Source organism: Lygodium microphyllum, chromosome 2, assembly GCF_053477565.2.
Source record: "Lygodium microphyllum isolate KBCC chromosome 2, Lygodium_microphyllum_v1.1.10, whole genome shotgun sequence".
In the NCBI taxonomy this organism is placed as follows: Eukaryota; Viridiplantae; Streptophyta; class Polypodiopsida; order Schizaeales; family Lygodiaceae; genus Lygodium; species Lygodium microphyllum.
This window is the reverse complement of record NC_141136.1, coordinates 172,007,809-172,027,557: the sequence shown is the minus strand read 5'-3', so window position 1 is coordinate 172,027,557 and position 19,749 is coordinate 172,007,809. Positions and strand designations below refer to the sequence as shown.

The window sequence follows — 19,749 nt, the reverse complement described above, 5'->3', positions numbered from 1 at the left end:
TTACTATGTAAGAGTTAATGCGAAAGATTCAAAATTTTCTAGTCTAGTCACAAAAATCGTGTATGTCTTGTGTTGCTTTCTAAGTGCTCTTTTGGCTTACATGTGACTAGTAAGTAGAAACAATTCAATCTCAAGGTCACTAGTCAAAGAAATTGTGTGTCCTTGGAATTCAAAAGTGACAATGTCAATATGATAATCAATGGCAAGATTAAATTGATGTTTGAAAGGAGCACCAAGGATAATATTTGAGGATTGGAGATGCAACTAGGAAGTCTTGCTCTTCTTTACATGTATCCATAGAAATCTCTACCCCTTTGATTTCCCATGTTCCATTATATCTAATGCCTTGAAATATAGGTTTAACCTTGTACAATGAAGGATTAGTTTCTTGTTGCAACCTCTTAACCAATTTTTTAAAATAAAATAATGAAAACTACCATTACCATGCATAATAGTAATATTCCAATCATTCACAAAACCTTTTGCCTTAAGGAAAGCATGTAAAGAAATAAGTGTACCTAATTTTTCTTTAGTCGATGCTTCTTATTGTAATGTATCTGTAATCCAATCGAGAGCATAGTTAGATACCTCCTCGATGTTGTGCAACTGAGTTGTGTTTTGATTTTTGTTTGGATGGAAGTTGAACTCGATGATTCAATTGAAAATGTCCAAGTTTTTCATATAACAATGACAGATAAACTTGGGCCTTTTATTTTGAACATTAAGATTTGTAGCTTGAGGTAAAACTTGCTATAATATAATTCTTGAACTCGATAATTCGATAGAAAATATCTAGGTTTTCTACAACAATGACAAGAAAACCTGGGCCTTTTAATTTTGAACATTAAGATTTACAATTTGAGGTTTTGCCTTATTGTTTACATTGTTGTTTGCATACTTTTGTGTGTTATTGGTTGTTGGTTGGAAATTGGAGGACCTAAGTTTGGTGGAAAAGAATTAGAACAATAATGTATAAAAGGTTTCTTTTGAGTGTGGTTATTGTTGAAAGATCGGGGTGGATGAAATTGTTGACTATAAAGCATCTAAGCAATGGATTGAAATTCCTTTTCAGCAGCATGGGCATAAGAAATAGCTTCATGAAGTGAACTGGATTTGAGAGAATTCAATCTAGCTTGGACGCTAGATTGAAGGCTATCTTCCTATTTGCATTGTAGTGTGATCTCAAGAACTTCCTTAAGCGTGCACAATAGGAAAAATCTTTGCTAGAATTGTTCCTTATAGGCAGATACATTATCACCTTCTTGCTAAGATAGATTTGACCAATTTCACCTTGCTCTTGGAGATGAAACTGAGGCAAAAGGAAATATTATTTAAGTTTTTCTTGACAATCTTTGCACCTCTTCGGCCGATTGATGCTATGGCAAAGAATGTTCCACTAAACTGACACTTTATTCGTCCAATAATTTCTGGTACACTTGATTTTATTCTTCGTGGAAAAACATTATTTGGCAAAATAATCATTGAATTGGATCAACCAAGATAAAATAGTTTTTCCATCCTTTTTCCCTTCAAATTTAGAAAACTAAAGAGACTTATGGATGATTTTCAGGTCCTCTTGGTTGTTGTGCATCAAAAAGACCTTTCAAATTTTGGGCAATACAATTGTCTTCATATTTGAGTGGTGGAATTTTGCTAGTATTCATGCTCTTGAGGCATCTTCATAATTTCATTTAAATTATGTTGAAGAAGATCAATAATTTTTTGTAGAGAGGCAATTCCATATTTACTTTGTCTATATTCGATGGTCCTGATGCAGCATAAAATATTTAGTGTGTAGGAACAACCCTTTAGAAATCCCATAGAATGGAATTTATTATGCGTGCATAGGTTCATGAGTTCTGAATATAGGTTGCAAATTCCATGCATAAAAATAGGGGCTTAGGAAAATCTTCCTAGAATTAAGAGTACGATTTTAGAACTCCATGTGTAGAAATAGCTGCTTGAAGGATAAAGATAGAAAGGTTTTGAAAGGAGACGTTATGTATGCAAAAAAATCCTTACACTTTGGTAAAATTGCACAACATAAAATAATGTAACATGATTAGTTCATTGTTGCAGAGATTTTAGGCTGTATTCTTGATGTCAGAGCAATGAGGATTAAAGAAGGGTGGTCTTGGAGTTGTCTTAGCATGTTGATCATGATTGTATACTCTATTGTAGGCCTCTTGCTCTTGAGAACAAAATCATCATAGATGGGATAAAACCAAAAGTAAAGTGGTTTGGAGGAACATGTGGCTTTTGACAATAAAAGAAAAGAAAAAGTATATTTTCAAGAAGTCCTTGTCTCCAAAGCTTAGGAATGGTACTAGTTAAGATTGATAGAGGACCTTTAACCCAAAATCGTGTGTGCAAAGCCTTCAACCACTGGATATTGTATCAAACCTTGATAATGATGATGATACAACCATGCAAGATGAATGTGTGCCTCCTCTTCAATACTAACATGTCCACCAATCATTGTGCTTTGATACCAATATTGCTAGCCTTCATCATACAATAGATGCAAATTGAAAGAAAAATAAAAGATAAACAATTTATAGAGAGAAGAGAAATAGACAAAATGTGTGCGATACAAGATTGGGTACAATCTCCCCTTATGCATGGGTAAGAAGCACCTCCCCCATGCATATATTTATAAATTGTATTAGGCTTTTGTACTCAAAATACATTGAACATATCTTTTTGTTTTCTTGCCTTTTTGTTTTCTTGAATGACTTGGTTTTGGCAAAATAAATCTAGCATAACCTATTCTAAATAGCTTTTCATCCAAAAATAATATTTTAACCTTTTTGAGCTTTTATTAATAAATACATCTAAAATAAATCAATTGCATATGTACACACAATCATTGCACTTATGAGTGTCCATAAAAATATAACATTTCCATGTTGTGTAGTGTACAATGTCCAATCATATTTTTACACTATAAATTGTATAATTTTCACACATTAAAATGTGTATCCCAAAGCACTTATTCTACATAACTTTGTCTAAATAATCTACTCACCATAATACAAAATACACTAGTATCGTTTCATCTATCTGCCAAGCATAATGCGACCAATATCACGTGTGTACTTATGCGATAAGTGAAATAAAATAAAATCAACTTATTTTCCATAGTGAGTTTTGATAAAATACCATGATTGTTATAATTCCATAACAAAATATGTTCAACCTTAGGCCATTATTCTACTTGAATGTATCATCAAATATAAAATGCCTTGTGTGTTAGATATACTCAATGCCCCACCCTCATAAGGTGCCACCAATGATCCATGGTGCTCTAAGTTGTAAGGCCCCCATTATTAGGAGAAGCCATGTGTGAGTACACTGGGTGGGTCCTAACTTGTATGTCATATAAGACCTATATGATTGGAAGCCAAAAAGGTGACCTTTGTGGGTCTAGCTTTTGGGTCAGATAGAGTAATTATAATGGTAGCTACTCAAGGCACGACGCATCAAGTTTGTGGGATGTGGAAGTTACTAGGGACCCCTATTTTTGACGTTCGAGGGGGGAGCAAAAGCGATCCTTGGTTGGGGGGTTCAAGAGGGGCCAACCACCCCCTTGTGATGAGGATATGATAGCAATACCCTAGGCTCAACGGTAAAAGGAATATTTTTTAGAATATTTATTAAGCAACTAGGAAAGATTCATAATATGGTTGAACGTACTCACGAGACTACATTTTCGGGCTATAAAAAAAAAACCTCTAAAGCCATCATCCATTGATGTTTCATCTAGTCAGAGTTCTTCTAGCTACCCTTAATCTCTTTACATATCACCTCTTTGGCTTCACAATGAAAGTGCATGAGTGGACAAAGCCATCTTTGTATTAGTTCGTTTGAAATTAAAACAGTCTCGGTTCTTCTCATATGTGTCATGTTTTCCCTACTTGTTCACATTTTGTTGTGCCATGTAATTCCTACATTATGCAAGTTTAAAGGAGGCTAATTTCTAGGATATTCTTGTAAGAATACAATAGATGAAATAAAACACTCACAGATTAATGGAAAGAGTGTGAGTGAGCGAGTGAGTTAGTGAGTGAGTGAGTGAGTGTGGTTGCTTCTCAAAAGTAAGATGGTTATTTGATAGAAGGGCTTTGATGATGTAAAAAAGGGAGAGAATAGGAAATGGAAACTTAAACGAAACAAAAAGATTATAATGGCAAAATATGTGTGAGACAGAGAGAGATACCAGATTATTGAATGGAAAACTACCCAAAGTGGATTGCACTTTCAAGATTATGCATGCTAGGTCTCTTTCTCTCTTGCTTGGATTTCCATGGGACTTGGTCTGTTGTTAGTGGAGGTGGCATTGCATGCTGTTTCAACAACTAAATCCAACAATATCCTGTGTAAAATCCTTGAGCATGTAGCAACACTTTGAAAACCCATCACGACCATATGCTAACTCTCCATTGACATGTGCAAGGATATACCCTAGATCTCCTCTTCCTTCTAAATGCAATGCTCACATTGATAGCATGAAAATCTGTTGTAGTGTTTCTAGTAGTAGTAGTATTTCCAAGGATTCCAAGAAGAGTTGGCACAAATCAACTAAAGAACTAGAGCCTTTTAAGGTAGGTTAAAAAGTTTTAAAGGCAAACTAGTAGAGGACCATCATGTGGACGGAACTCAAAGGTAAATAGATGCATCCTCAAATTACACAATTCGGTGAATAAAATTGTGACAAACTATTTGTTGATATAAGAAAGTTATTGACATGACATTTGGGAATCCAATTAAAACATAAAGAATATGGACCATAAAGGACAATTTCTATTAGTAAAACACATTTCTAGATGATACTTCAAAATACCCTACGGCTGCAATGCAAGTATTATTGAATAGACAAGTGAAGCTACTCAACTCCTGAATAGATTACTGAAAATTGCATGACATCTAAGACCTTTGATGAAGATCTAACGTTCCTTCGATTCGCCTTTACTACTCCCTTCAAAGAGGGCTCTTAGGAGACCCATATGTGTAGAAATGGCAAGGGGTATAGCTAGCACACTAAGCACCCTGATTCAACGTCCCCGATTGTGAGTGGCTTTCACCCGCTAAAATCACCTTTTTTTATGAGCTCTTAAAGAGAACATCAACTTAAATCTCTCTCAAATGCAAGCACATCGTACTGCATTGGATGGAGTAGATATGAAAGCTCTTCTCGCCTGGAATAGAAAGCAGAGAATACCGACTTTCCAGTAAGCATGTGTTTGCACAGCAATATAACAAAAATTCATGTGAATGTAGTCAGAAGTGCTTTCAGAATCAAGGGAGCTCCATTACGCTGGAGGTATGACGAATGCCCTCTAAACAGAAGTGCACTGTGCTCGAAGATACACGAGAGGTTAAAAGAGGTTGCTCCTACAATTGGACTATTTCCTAAATATCTGCAATTTAGACATTGATCTCAATTTATACAAGCAAACACCGCCATCTGAGAATGATTGGTAATGTGTATACTCAGCGAGTCTCAACAACTTAGATGCTTCTGTTTGGTTACAGTCAGTGCGTGTGTCAAGTTTCGCTTGAATTCAAATATTCCTCTTGCCTCACTTTGGTATTCTCTGCACGCCTCTTAGCTTCTTCCAACTTTTTCTTGCGCCATTCTTCAAGGGCTGTCAGCGAGAAGCTACATCAGAAATTCATTTAAGGGCTTGCTAATATGAGAAACACAAAGTCAGTGTGAATGATAAGAAATGCCTTACCTTTTCTCACCAAATTGCCACCACCAGACTTAAATCTTTACTAACTTTAAATCAGAAGATATAAATCAGTTGCATCTTGCTCATAGGAAAATATAGAAGATTCAAAAAGAGAGTAGTTTTAGTCAATCAAAAAAGAAAGTCTACTCCGCAAAAAAGAAAAGTAAGCCCTGCACATGATATCCTATTTTAGCATTCAGGAAGCCTTAATTCTAGAAAAAGACTGTGTCTGCTGCAGCCTGTATTGAATATCCCTGCCTTGTGGGCATCTGCAGTGTCAACAGAAGATGAACAGTTCCTAGTTAGCCTCAAATGTACAAAAAAGGGACCATGTCATCACAAGTCTTGAACGTTGATGATCGATGGCATACAGAAGACCTACAGTTAGTTGTATATGCATTTGAAATGCATCACATGTTGAAAGGAAAGATTTTCGCATCAGTTAACTCATCCATCCATGCAGCATTCAAGCACTATTCACCATTCATCTTCAGCCAGCCTGCCAATGTTCAACGCCGATAACCCTAGGACAGCCAGTTACATTTGAAGACCACTTCGATTTTGAGCATGCTTGCTGCGCATTTATCTCCAATTCATCGTTCTTGGGTGTGTCCTAGACCATGGTTTAAGCCTGATTATAATTATTGCCTGCAACTGGCTCGTGGTTTAAGCCTGACTAGAATTATTGCCTGAGCCTCGGTATATTCTAGTCATCACCACCTGCGCCAAGCTCAGTTCCAATGCATAATGTGGGTTTGGAATCTAGATCTTGCCCATTACTCATGCATGATCTTTCTCATCAAGTCAAATCTTAGTGTTAACATGGACAAGAATTTCTTTCCTCCTCCCTTAGCAAAAGTCAGTGTTGATGATTGAATTCGTAGAAATCTACCTTGAGGCCCTAGCGATTACCAGCTCACTAGCACTATTTGTTGAGCAACAAAAATTTAAGGACAACATTAAGACAACATTATCATGCATTGAATCCAAATTTAGCTCCACAAAGCAGCCCCAAAAATAATTGTTTCATCAAAAAGGCTTTTATTTTGGTAGGACAAATGCCCCAAAATCCCCTATGTAAGGACATGAAGCCCAAAAACAATCCCCTATATAAGGACATGTTCTGGGCATCCACCCTTATCCCAAGTTATTCTCAGTTCATTGAGCACTCCATCCTCGTTATCTTCTTCATCAGCTCCCTTTCTAGCCAACAAGCTTTCCAAGGTGTCACCCAGCAGCCCATTGCTGCTGCCCAGCATCATCTGCTGCCACCAATGCATTGCAATCTGTTCGAGCTGCTGCCCTAATCCTGGAGGACTCCCATTTGCTGTCACCTGCCCAGCCAACATGTACGGCACTGCTGCCACCCAGCATCATCTCCTACTGCCACTGACATCTCCTAGAGTCTGAAATCAGCCTTCCTACTCCGAAAGGGTGGTGAATGACCTGATTATACACTAATTACAACAAGAAATAAGTTCACATATTCTGAAAATACAACTATTTCCAAATAATATTAGACAATAGACTGCCAATTGGCCCCAAAACTAGCACCCCTTGCAGTATTTCTTTGATAAGTATCGCAAATGGAAGAAATACACTGAGGTTGCTCCAATCACCTTCAGAATCCAATGCTACTTGCTGTTAAAAACGATCAATAAGATTTCAATCTAATTTTCCCCTTGATCTAACAAGGGCTTGACCTCCAATTGACCCTAGGCTGGTCAAAATGAACCCTAAATTCAATCGGGATGGGCTGGCCTCTTGAAATCTCTAAAAGTCCTCGAATTCTAGATGCTAATATCAAGCACAAGGCCTTCAATTGCCTAGCATGGGACCCAACTTGGCTCATAAAAGCTAATTTTTGCTGTAAATTGGGTTTACAGCAGCAAATGCTCCTACAGTCCACCTTCAAACAGCAGAGAAATTTGAGAATGGCTGAGATTCAATGGCACACTTCTTGAGACAGCTGATAAATCCTAATTACACAGTAATTAGGTCTGAATTTAGCAAAACAGTACTGAATATCTTCAGATTTACTGAGTTGAGGGAAAAGGACAATACAACAAACAGAAATCTTCAATCTGATGCCAAGAAAGTGCTGTAACAACAATCCGCTCTTGTTTTAGAGACACAAAATCAGGTCATGTCCTGGTTTTAGGGTTTTATTGCTGTTTGAAGCCCTAACTTCTGCATTAGCAACTATCAACGACCTCATTTTAGGGTTTTCTGATGTTTATAGCCCCAGAATCTTCTCCAAATCAGGTTGCCTTGCTGTCATCAAGCTTCAGCAGCTGTCTTCATCTCATAGCTGAGTTCTCCAACTTCAGAGCCCCAAACAACTAAGAATGAGATACAGTGGTCCAACATGGAAGATACCGCATGCAACCCAAAACTGATCCATCACCCAAACTTCACATTTGGTAACTTTCCATTTTCATTGGGATCTCCACATCCAAAAAACGAGCTGCATAGCCCTTTAGCCCTATCCTTATCTAATAACATTTAATGGTTCCTAGTCTCAAATTTAAATCCTAACCTCTTTGAACTTGAAAGTCTTGAAACTTTCCACAAATCTTAGTTTAGGACATTAAATCATTTAAAATTGTAACCCCCATGACACCAAAAATCATTTGCAAGGGGAAATTCAATATCCTAACTCGAGCGCCCCATTGGCACATGTCCATCACAACTTCTAACAATGTCCCCCACTACCAAAGCTAGGATTGTTTATCGCCATGACATGCATTTAATTTAATCTCACATGTGCACAACTTATCTAAAGAGCATTAAGTAGAAAATGCACATCCTTGTGATAGACCTCCCCCTTAAATCCTTGCAATTGTCCTTGATTGCACTCCAATGTCATAGAGGCATCGGTTACTAGAAATACATGCCTACATCATAGTCAAACAACATGTGCACCTATTTAGCCGTGCTCGTGCCAAACTAGTTGCAATCCATACACATGAATCATAACCACTATCAAAATCATAACGAGTGCATCCACATGCCAAAACCCAACATTGTTTTGACCATCGAGGAAAATTAATGCATAAATTGACCATAAACAGTGCCCATAGCAAAGATGTAGCACATGATACTCATGTAAAGTATACATCGGTTGCAAACCACATGTAACTCGTGTACATGTGCTTCTCTTGCATCACCTGCAAATATACATGCATACCATTCGTATAAATGGAAATTCCATATACTTGATACATAGCAATAGCTTGGCAAATGTATAGCTTCACAGCCTAGAAGCCACCATACACATATACATACTAACTCATTGTGACAAGTGCACTAAATAGTGATCCCAATGGTAGAAATATCGTCAATGTACAATACTCTCGATGCAAACCAAGTACATCCGAGATCCACTATATAAGTAAGTTGTCCATCACTAGCTGAGGGAGATGTAACCTCCCCCTTGAGCGTTAGATAATACTCTAGACTCTCTATACTTTGCTGAACCTAAATGTGCTCTAATTGAAACTCGTTAAGATAAAGCACAACACTAAGGATGATTTGCAACATCACCCTCCATCCATTTGCATCCATCCATAGGTAAAACAATCCTAAAATTTCACCAATAGTACATGGAAACTTTACCTTTAACTTACACTTGCCTCGAAACCTTCACTAGCTTCTAGGCATTTGTTCCTCTGGACCACATAGATCCTTCGAACTTTCACAATGTTGCCAAATATGGTACATTGGCTGAATTTCCCTCATGATAAGTATTGATTACATGAGCCCCATACACACTCCAGCAAGCAAACGTATTACCAAGAATGTTACTTTGTGCCCTAGGCATCATGTGACCATTACTATACATGGGATTTTGCATTCCATTTGCTATATTTGGATACGTTGGGCCTTGCATTCCATACATTGCTTGTTGCATACCATAAGGATTCAAGCCAACATATCCAAAGACGGTTGGTCTTACATGGAAAATAAATTGACCTCCAAAGTATCCCAAGTGCCCCGCATTAGCATGGATGCCTTGCTATGTTGGGAATAAAGGCCCTCGTGCCTTTAAATGTGCTCGGGTGTGAACATACCCTTAGCACTTATACTTACACATATATATCTATCTAAAAACCCAAAGGTACACTCGTCATTGTACCAAAAAATGTACTCACTCTCTGCTATGCTCTCCTTCACTCTCTCTGTCTCTCATTGTGCGTAAAGATTGGCTGTCTCGATCTTCGTGCCTAACCCATCACTACAAATTGTTATCAAAGCGGGCAAGAGATAGCTCAGGTGTTACAGGAGTCTCAGGTGGACTCAACAAGCAGTAGTCGATAGTCGACAGGTGCAAAGACTTAGAAATTGCAAAGTCGGTGCACATTTGCCCGGGAATTTTGGGGTTTTTTACATTTTAGTGAAATTCTTTCAATTTCACTGAAATTAGTGTACGCAGGACTTCGAAAACTTGAGGATTTGTCCAAATTTGGTGCGAGCAAAATGCAAGATTGATATCTGTCTCAAAAATTGCAGGAATTTGTGACATTTTGCCTCCGACATTTGGGGCTTTCATGTACATGCACAAATTGGGCTGAAATTTACCCAATTTCTCAACATTGATGCGCATTGGAGCCTGTACCATTTGGGGTTTTTGCAGTTTGGGCAAAATTTGTGCAACATTTGGTCATTTTATGTACATGCAAGTTGAATTCCACGCAATTTGGACATCAACACTTAGTTTTGCTGAAATTGCTCTATTTTGGCAAAATTGGCATGTTCTATGCATCAAAGAGAAAATGCAGATGTGTGATTGATGCTTAGAGCACAAAAATTTTGGGGCTTTTGACCGTTCGTGTCAAATCTTATGCCCGAGGGTACATGTACAACAGAAATTGTAGCTAAAATTTGGGATTTTTCATGTAATGTGATGTATATGCCCTTGAAACAGTTGTAATCAGTTGTGGAATGCTGTAGCACATGGTTTGACGCTCACAGATCTGAAATCTGTACTTTTGCGTGGTCATTTATTGCTGGTTGGTACTTGTTTGTACCTTCGTCACTTGGGTGACAATTTTGGGCTTGCATCTGCTGATTTTTTTGTCACGTTTGGGCTGAAAATCATGGCTGGCAGCAATGACAATAGTAATCTGATGCACATAAAGAAGCTTGAAGGAGCACATAACTTTGCAGTTTGGCAAAAGCAGTGCTACAATATCTTGTTGCAAAAGAAGCAGGCAAAGCGGATCAAAACACAAGGGGCAAAGCCCATAGATATGGAACAGGACGATTTGGATGAGTTAAACGAGCTTGCATGCTCAACCATAGAGCTATCGATTTCTGGTGCCTTGCTGTTCAACATTGAAGGTTTGGATTCTGCATATGCTATATGGACTAGACTGAAAGAACTGTATGCACAGAAGAGTGCTGCAAGCAAAGTGTATTGGCTGAAAAAGCTTATGGATTTGTGTATGAAAGAGGATACAACAATGTCTACTCACTTGAGTGAGTTTAATTCCATTTTCAGCCAGCTGGTTTCCTTGAAGTTCATGATTGATGAGGAATTTAAGGCTACTTTCTTGCTTTGCACTCTACCAGAGAGTTGGGATACATTCAGGACTGCTATGAGCAATTCTAATGTAATCCTTTTGTATGCTAATGTAGAGAGTGCTCTACTCATGGAAGAAATGAATCAGCAGAACAATGCATCCAATAAGTCTTCCACTGCTTTGCATACTAGGGACAGATCACAGCAGAAAGGCAAATATGATAGCAAAGGACGCAATAAATCACGTGGCAAAGATGTTGAACGCCATCATTGTGGCAAGAAGGGTCACTTTAAATGTGACTGCTACAAATGGAAAAAAGAGAAAGAAAAAGGCAAGAAGACAGATGATAGCAAGGAAGAGAAGAATAACAATGTACCTAAGAAGAGCAACGTAAAAATTGAAGAGGTGAATGTAGTCACTCATGACAGTGATAGTGGGAGTGACGTACTCTTTGTCTCTTCACGCTTTGGTACACATACTTGCAGATACAGATGATGACATGCGTACCTAGATTCTCGATTCAGGTGCTTCCTTTCATGTCACCCCTCATTGTGAGTGATTCTTTGCCTATAGAGGGGGTCGACATGGTGTTGTCCATCTTGGGGACAACTATGCATGTGACATTGCAAGTATTGGCAGTGTGCAGTTGTAGTTTCAACATGGCTCTATCTTTACACTTCAGCATGTACGGCATGTACCTCAGCTCAAGAAGAGCTTGATTAGTATAGGGCAACTAGATGATGATGGTTTTCATACCACCTTTGGTGATGGAAAATGGAAGATCTGTGAAGGATCTAGAGTAATTGCTACAGGTTGCAAGAGTGATACTTTGTATCCACTTCATGTATCTAGTATGCGTGACCATGTTGTTGTCGTGACTGAGCAGCCAAGTGTTTCTTTGTGGCATGGCCGGTTGGGACACATAAGTCAAACAGGAATGAAAGTGCTTTCATGTTTGGGTTACTTGCCTTGTCTTCGTTATGCTCATTTTGAGCATAGTGACCATTGTATTTATGGTAAACATGCACAAACATCTCATAAAAATTCTCTTTCTTTGAAATCTTCTCCTCTAGAGTTAGTACATTCAGATGTATGTCAAATGCTAGGATTATCTTTAGGAGGAAAGAAATATTTTGTCACCTTTGTCGACGATGCTACACGAAAGGTATGGGTTTATCCTATTCGTAGCAAGGATGAAGTGCTTGACAAGTTCAAAATATTCTTGGCATTGGCTGAAAATCAGATAGATAAGACACTTAAGTGTCTTCGCTCTGACAAGAGTGGGAAATATGTGTCCAAGGCCTTTGAGGCATTTTGTGACAGCAAAGGGATAAAGAGGGAGCTCACTACCCCTCATAATCCACCCCAACATGGATTTGCAGAGCATATGAATTGGACCATACATGATAAGGTCCGTACGATGCTGTCTCATGCTGCATTACCCCGTGGTTTTTGGGCAGAGGCTGTTATGACAGCCGTTCACTTAATTAATCGATCACCAAACAGGTCTTTGGGGGGGGAGGGAAGTTCCCCAAGAAGCGTAGTCGGGCAAGCCACCTTCATATGCTCACCTGAAAGCGTTTGGCTGCGAGGCTTTTGTGCACATTCGTAAAGAAAAACGCAACAAACTTGAGCCAAAGTCCTGTAAATGCGTTTTCCTAGGATATGGTGATGAAGGTGAAATGGGGTATAAATTGTGGGATCCCGTGAAAAGGAAAGTAGTACACAACAATGACGTATCTTCCGGGAAGATTGCATGCATAAACAGCCCAAAAAGACTGAGGAGGTCCGTAGGGTTGTATTCCGGGAAGAAATACCTTTTGGATAACAAAATGTGCCCGCCGTACAACAGCAAATACCTGTTGTAAATGAACCTGTAAATGCAGAAAATGATGCTGGAAATGATCAGCCAGCTATTGCCCATGATAATGAGCCCTCACATGTGCAGAAACAACCAGGACAGCAAGCTGTTAATGCTGATTTGCAGGCTGAAATGCCAAGACAGCATGCTGAAAATGGAAATTTGCAAGAAACAACTAGCAAACAATGATCATTGGGTTAGGAGATCGTCTAGGGCCACTAGACAACCTGACAAATTTGTTCCTGGTGCAATTAATGTGGCTGATTATGTCATGTTGACAGACTGTGGTGAACCGTCTTGCTTCAAGGAAGCAATGGACAGACAGGACAGTAAGAAATAGTATAAAGCCATGTTATCAAAGATGGAATCTCTTGAAAAACATGGCACTTGGGACTTGGTGCAGTTGCCTAAAGGGCAGAAAACCCTTCCATGCAAATGGGTTTACAAGATGAAGGTCACTTCCAGTTCCTCACCAAAGTATAAAGCAAGATTGATTGAAAAGGAGTACAAGCAGGAGCATGGAATTGACTTTGATGAGATTTTCTCTCCTGTAGTCAAGATGACTACATTGAGAACCATTTTGGGCTTGGTTGCACTTGAGAATATGGAACTCATGCAGATGGATGTAAAGACTGCATTTTTACATGGTGATCTACATGAAAATATATATATGCAGCAACCTTAAGGGTTTGTGGAAAAAAGGAAAGAGAAAATGGCATGCAAACTCAAAAGGAGTTTGTATGGGCTGAAACAAGGACCAAGAGAATGGTATCATAAGTTTGATACATTCATGCAGTCTCAAGGCTTTCATAGAAGTCAAGTAGATCACTACTTGTACACCAAGAAGGCAGCAGATGGCAGCCTGATTATCTTGGTTTTGTATGTTGATGACATGCTGATTGCTAGGAGGGATACTTATGCCTTGGACTCACTGAAGCAAAGTCTTCATGGCAGCTTTGACATAAAGGATCTTGGTGATGTAAATCACATTCTTGGCATGCGAATACTCAGAGATAGGTCAAAAGGATCACTCTATCTATCTCAACAGGAGTACATCTCCAAGGTTTTGCAACGTTTCAATATGGAGGGGGGGAAAGTAATTGGGTTTTCATTGCCTCCATATGTGAAACTCAATGCAGAGGACAGCCCTACATCTGATGATGAGAAGGCTGAAATGGCCAAGATACCATATGCTTCAGCTATTGGCAGTTTGATGTATACTATGGTGGCTACACATCCTGACATTGCCTTTGCAGTGGGAGTGGTTAGCAGATACACGGCAACCCTTGGCAAGAAGCATTGGGATGCAGTGAAAGGTATTATGAGATACCTCAAAGACACAAAGGAGTTATGCATCTGCTTTGGGAAGCAGAAGACATCTATTGTTGGCTTTACGGATGCAGACTATGTTGGTGCTTCTTGATGTGGAACTACCTCACTTTTTGGCACCACATACTATCCTGAAGCTTTGGAAGACAATTTCTTCTTTTTGCTCTTCTTCACTGAAGCATGCAAAAATTCCACAAACCAAGGATCTTGTGCAAGTTGTGTAAAGATAACAACTCTTGTCCTCAATTGTACTTTGAAGTGCACATCATAATCATCTCCCCCTTGTTGGTCATCACCATTTGGAGACCTCAAGAGATTGCCTCATGGTTAATTCCCACATTCTCAACATACTACTTTAGGCCATCTCATGGGCTTCACGTGGATGCCCTTAGATCCATGTTCCAATCTTCCTAGGCATTTAAACTATCACTAAACACATTTGTTGTCCCTAGTATCCTATACACTAAATGACACTAGGGTTGGGGTTTCAATTAGGGCTTTCTATGACAGTTAAGACGTTTAGGATTAGATTTTACTATATACAAAGGCGCTTTCTGCATCATTAGTATGTAAGTATGGTATTTTTCATTGTGGTTGCCTTGGGCGTTGTACTCTGTCTCTCAATCTTTGACAAATTGCCTCTCATTTGGTGATTGAGTGCCATTGTGTATTGATTAATTCTTGCATCATCTTTCATTATCTATTAATTAATTGCACAATTACTGCACACTTAGGCCAACAATGGTATCAGAGCCACTTACCTCCATCGCTATCGCTCATGCTCATCTTCCTCACATCCATTGCCATGGAGCACTACACATGAGCCAGCTACCACTCAAAGCCATTGCCACCAAGTCACCTTTTATCGCCCTGACAAGTGAATTGTCTCTCACAAGGACGTGAAATTTTATTGCTTTGCTTAGCATTTGATTAAAATTTAATGAAACGTGCAAATGTGACTTGCACATGTGTAAACATCTGATAGAACATCATAGGCTCCTCATGTCCATGGGCCATACCAATGAAGCTAGCATCTGCCCACCATATAAAACATTATTGTGCCCCACTAGTTTGATTTTGTCTAGTGCAATTATTCTCTCTTTACTTTTGTCAACAATATCAATCGACAAAATCAAATGAAGCCTACATTGGAACATACTGGATGCATATGCATTCTCAAGGATCTATCATCGTCAACTAGCTTTCTAATCTCATACCACTACCATAATCTAACAGGTTTTCTTAAGATATCAAAATAAGAATACTTTCAATAAAAAGGCCAGACAAGTAAGATATCAATAAGAACTTTTAGTAAGTGAAATAGTAGAAAAGGATTCTGAACACAATATGTACTGTAAATCCTCACAAGAATGCAGGAAGATACAATCGTTCAAGGATGATCAAAAAGTGAAGCAGGAGGAGATCATATGAAATGCACCTTCCTGATCAGTTTTGGTGTTTGAATCCCTTAACTCTTTCAACCTTTGAGCCAAACTGGAAGAAACACTTCTCTTTGCAACCTCTACTGGTTTGTAACCCACAGATTCTTGTTGTATCTCCTTTACCTGCAATAAAAGGAGTTGTATTTACCACCCATCTAACAACAGTCAGAAAGCTAAAATGTTGTTTACATTAGAAAAAGTCTGACTTTAATCATCCGCTTGTTAACTAATAAAGTAAGACTTCTACAATATGAAAAAAATGTGCAGAAGCACATCTGAGGACTCCACAAATTGAGAAGCTATTGGATCAGCCTTATGGAAGCATTGCATTACAATCCAGAGATGCACAAAGATCTTAATCTTCAGGCTAACTTTTCATGGGAAATGCCAATAAGGATTATGACTCTTAATATTAAGTGATTTGAAGGATTTATAGATCTTCACAAATCCATCAATCAGGTTAAGCCAGATATCATGTTACAGGTACATAAGATACGTATGTGGTAGCCAGCACAGACATCAAATATTCAAGTGCCTCAAGCTAACAAGAGATGACATTATGAGCCATCAACTACACAAAAATGACAAACCGGCAGAGCAGTAAAGTTTTTGTTGCCTTTTCCAAAAATTCATATTCACTTTCCGCTTATCAGATAGGTACTCTTGAAATGAGATCCAAAAGTTATTCCTTGGGCTCTACACTAATCACAATAAAACTTGAACCAGGAGAGAGACGCCATTCTAAGATGGAGGCTGATCAAGGGATTCAGGACCCTGAAAAACATGTGCATGCAAGAAGAATCCCCTCTCTGAAAGTCAGATTTATGGTCCTATGCCTCATAATACGGTGCATACTTATGAAACAGCTTATAGAGGGGTTTTGGTTTTGTGACCAAGTGAAACAATTATTTGCAGATAGAATCAGTGCTCAATTCTTCTACCACAATAGGTCCAACCAAAGCAGCATGCTCATTCAGTATCAACATAGAGACAGGAAAGTCGGAGCCACTTCCTCATCTTATTCCTGTCACTCACTCTGCAGCAAAGACAAGAGACTGAGAATAAGAGAGGAGGAAAAGGAAGGGAGGAAGGGGGTGTTGAGCATAACTGTATCTTAGTCTGTATGAAACAAAACAGTATAACTATGCTAGGATTGTCTCCATGTATCAGGTTATGAAAATACGACGACAAGCCATGTGCTTACAAACAATGATCAAGACCAGATCACAACTAACCACCTTTTTTATCTCCAATGTTGCAACTGAGAGAAAATAAGCAGTGAGACATTATGAAATTAGCCTTAATGCCTCCAAAACCATGATATGACTACACAAAGACATCACTGTAAGAATTAAAAAAGTGGCTACCTTCACTAAGTTAGAACTGCTCCCAAGCCCCATAGCCAACAGCCAGGAAAGATGGAGTAAAGACCTTGGCTCACTTCCTAAGTTGAATATGTGGACCAGATCCTGGATGGCCCAAAAAAGGATTTAGTAAAGATTCCACTAATCCTGATCCTCTTCCCTGATGTTGTGCACCCTGCTCAGGAACCATGGGGATTAACTCCCCCCCATCAGATGGTGCCCCGAACTCTAAAGGTGGGAAGACTGGTACAAAACACATCATATTTTGATGGTGGAAAATGTGACAACAGAATCACAGCAAGGTCTTCAAAGGCAACATCTTTACCCAAGGATGCAAGCTCATCCAGTGTCTCCTCCATCTTCCTTACGTGATCCTTCATGGTGAAGGAATCTCTGACAGTAAGTTGTCGTTGTTAGCAATGTATATATCATGGTTGTATGGGCATCATATTTGAGTGCATTTCATTTCTGAGCAAGTAACATAATTATGGCTAGCCCACTTGCATTAATGGCCTCATTAAATGCTGGCCAACCTGATCTTCATTTCCAATTATCTTGGCCTATTTGTACGACCCCTCTCCTGTAATAGTGAAGCAATGTAGAAGCAAATGACCGTGAAAGAGTGAACAAAGGGAGAAGAGAGAGAAAGAGACAGTGAAACGCAGAAAATCTGCAGTGAAGAATGCTGTATAAGGATGCAGAATTATACACGGGTGCAGAGAAAATATCTGCATGTGTCTCCACCTTGAGGACCTCGATCTCTGTAAGCCCCAAGTGCAGTCTCCATCACCTGCAGACTGAAATCTGTCAGATACAAGTGTGGAACAATGTGCTGGAGAGCTGCTATATATAGCAGAAAAGAAATACCAACTAATGACCAGGTCGGCTGCATTAAATGCAGCCCACTGGTGCAGAACTGTCCGACCTGTACTGGCCGACTGCACCTGTCCAATTGCAGACTCTGCCACATGGCATCTGCCCTGGCAGCAATGACGTGGCTGCTGATGTGGCACCTACGTGTCTGCTGCTCTGACCTCAACCTACTCCGCACATTGTAACACTCGAATGGCTGCCTGGCTGCAAAATACATATGTACACAGCCTAACTGAGGAAAATGCCTGTCCAAGGGATGACAATCTCTAACACCCCCTCTCAGATCCTAGACAGGACATAAGGCTGAGGGATCTAGCATGTCTCCGAAGAAGAGCCTGGGGAAGCGCCTTCGTGAACAAATCTTCAAGATTATCCTCCGTCTTGCAATACTCCACATCTAAAGTCGCATCCAGAAGCTTCTCCCTGATGAAGTACTACTAGATCTCTATGCGCTTCATCCGGGCATGGAAAACACGATTCCGTGCCAAGGCAATGCAACTCTCATTGTCGCACCGTAGAAGAGTAGGACGAGTCTGGAGGCAGCCAAGCTCCTCCAACAATCTTCTAAGCCACACAACCTCACATGTGGTGGAAGACGCGGCCCGATAGTCCGCCTCAGTAGAAGATAGGGCTACTGTGGGTTGCTTCTTGCTACTCCAAGAGATAACACCTGCACCCAAGGTAAAACAATAGCCTGTAGTAGACTGCTGGTGGTCCACATCGCCAGCCCAATCCGAATCACTCCAACCTGCAAGAACAAGAGCTAAAGCACTTGTACCTGTTGGATAATGAATCCCTAAGTCAGAGGTCCCCTACAGATACCATAGTATCCTCTAAGCAGCCAACCAATGCTCCTGCTTGGGTGCACTCATGAACCTAGTCAAAATACCTACAACAAAACATAGATCAACCGGTGTGTTGAGGAGCAAAATCAAGGATCCAATCAGCTGACGATACCGAGTAGCATCCGCCAAAGGAGAATCTGCGTGTGAAGTGGCCTTCTAGTCCGAATCACTCCAACCTGCAAGAACAAGAGCTAAAGCACTTGTACCTATTGGATAATGAATCCCTAAGTCAGAGGTCCCCTACAGATACCATAGTATCCTCTAAGCAGCCAACCAATGCTCCAGCTTGGGTGCACTCATGAACCTAGTCAAAAGACCTACAACAAAACATAGATCAACCGGTGTGTTGAGGAGCAAAATCAAGGATCCAATCAGCTGACGATACCGAGTAGCATCCGCTAAAGGAGAATCTGCGTGTGAAGTGGCCTTCTAGTTCGGATCCATAGGAGTAGAAATGGACCGCCATCTTAAAGGTCACCAAGAGCTCCTGTACATATCTCTGCTGAGAGATGAAAATCCCCCTCTGAGACTGATAAATCTCATGGCCCAAAAAGAAATGGAGAAGTCCTAAATCCGTCATCTCAAACTTTTGATGTAGGGCTGACTTCATCTCTTCGACCTTTTGGGTATAATCACCTGTAACAATCAAGTCATCAACATACAAAACAAACAACACACGGCCACCCTCGGAAGTGTGCACATAGAGCTAAGGATTGGCCCTAAAGTGTCAATATCCCAACTTGGCCTAAAGAAACGAATTAATCTTCTCGTTCCA

The 19,749-nt window shown here is 39.7% G+C and overlaps 1 protein-coding gene across 6 annotated transcripts in view; it reads right to left on the bottom strand.

Moving 5' to 3' along the window:
• Positions 1–5,006: 5,006 nt before the first annotated feature.
• Positions 5,007–19,749, bottom strand: part of LOC148040617 (uncharacterized) — a 46,006-nt gene continuing 31,263 nt past the window's right edge. Inside the window, exons 3-5 of one of the 6 annotated variants that reach the window (XR_015695043.1) lie at positions 15,889–16,015; positions 5,739–6,004; positions 5,007–5,648 (exon numbers count right to left, since the gene is read on the bottom strand). Coding sequence is in view for 5 of the 6 variants with exons in the window: in XM_087701293.1 (XP_087557419.1) it covers positions 5,548–5,648; positions 15,889–16,015 (228 nt within the window). In the remaining variant the exon portion in view is untranslated. The other 5 variants (XM_087701307.1, XM_087701293.1, XM_087701292.1 and 2 more) reach the window with 5 other exon arrangements.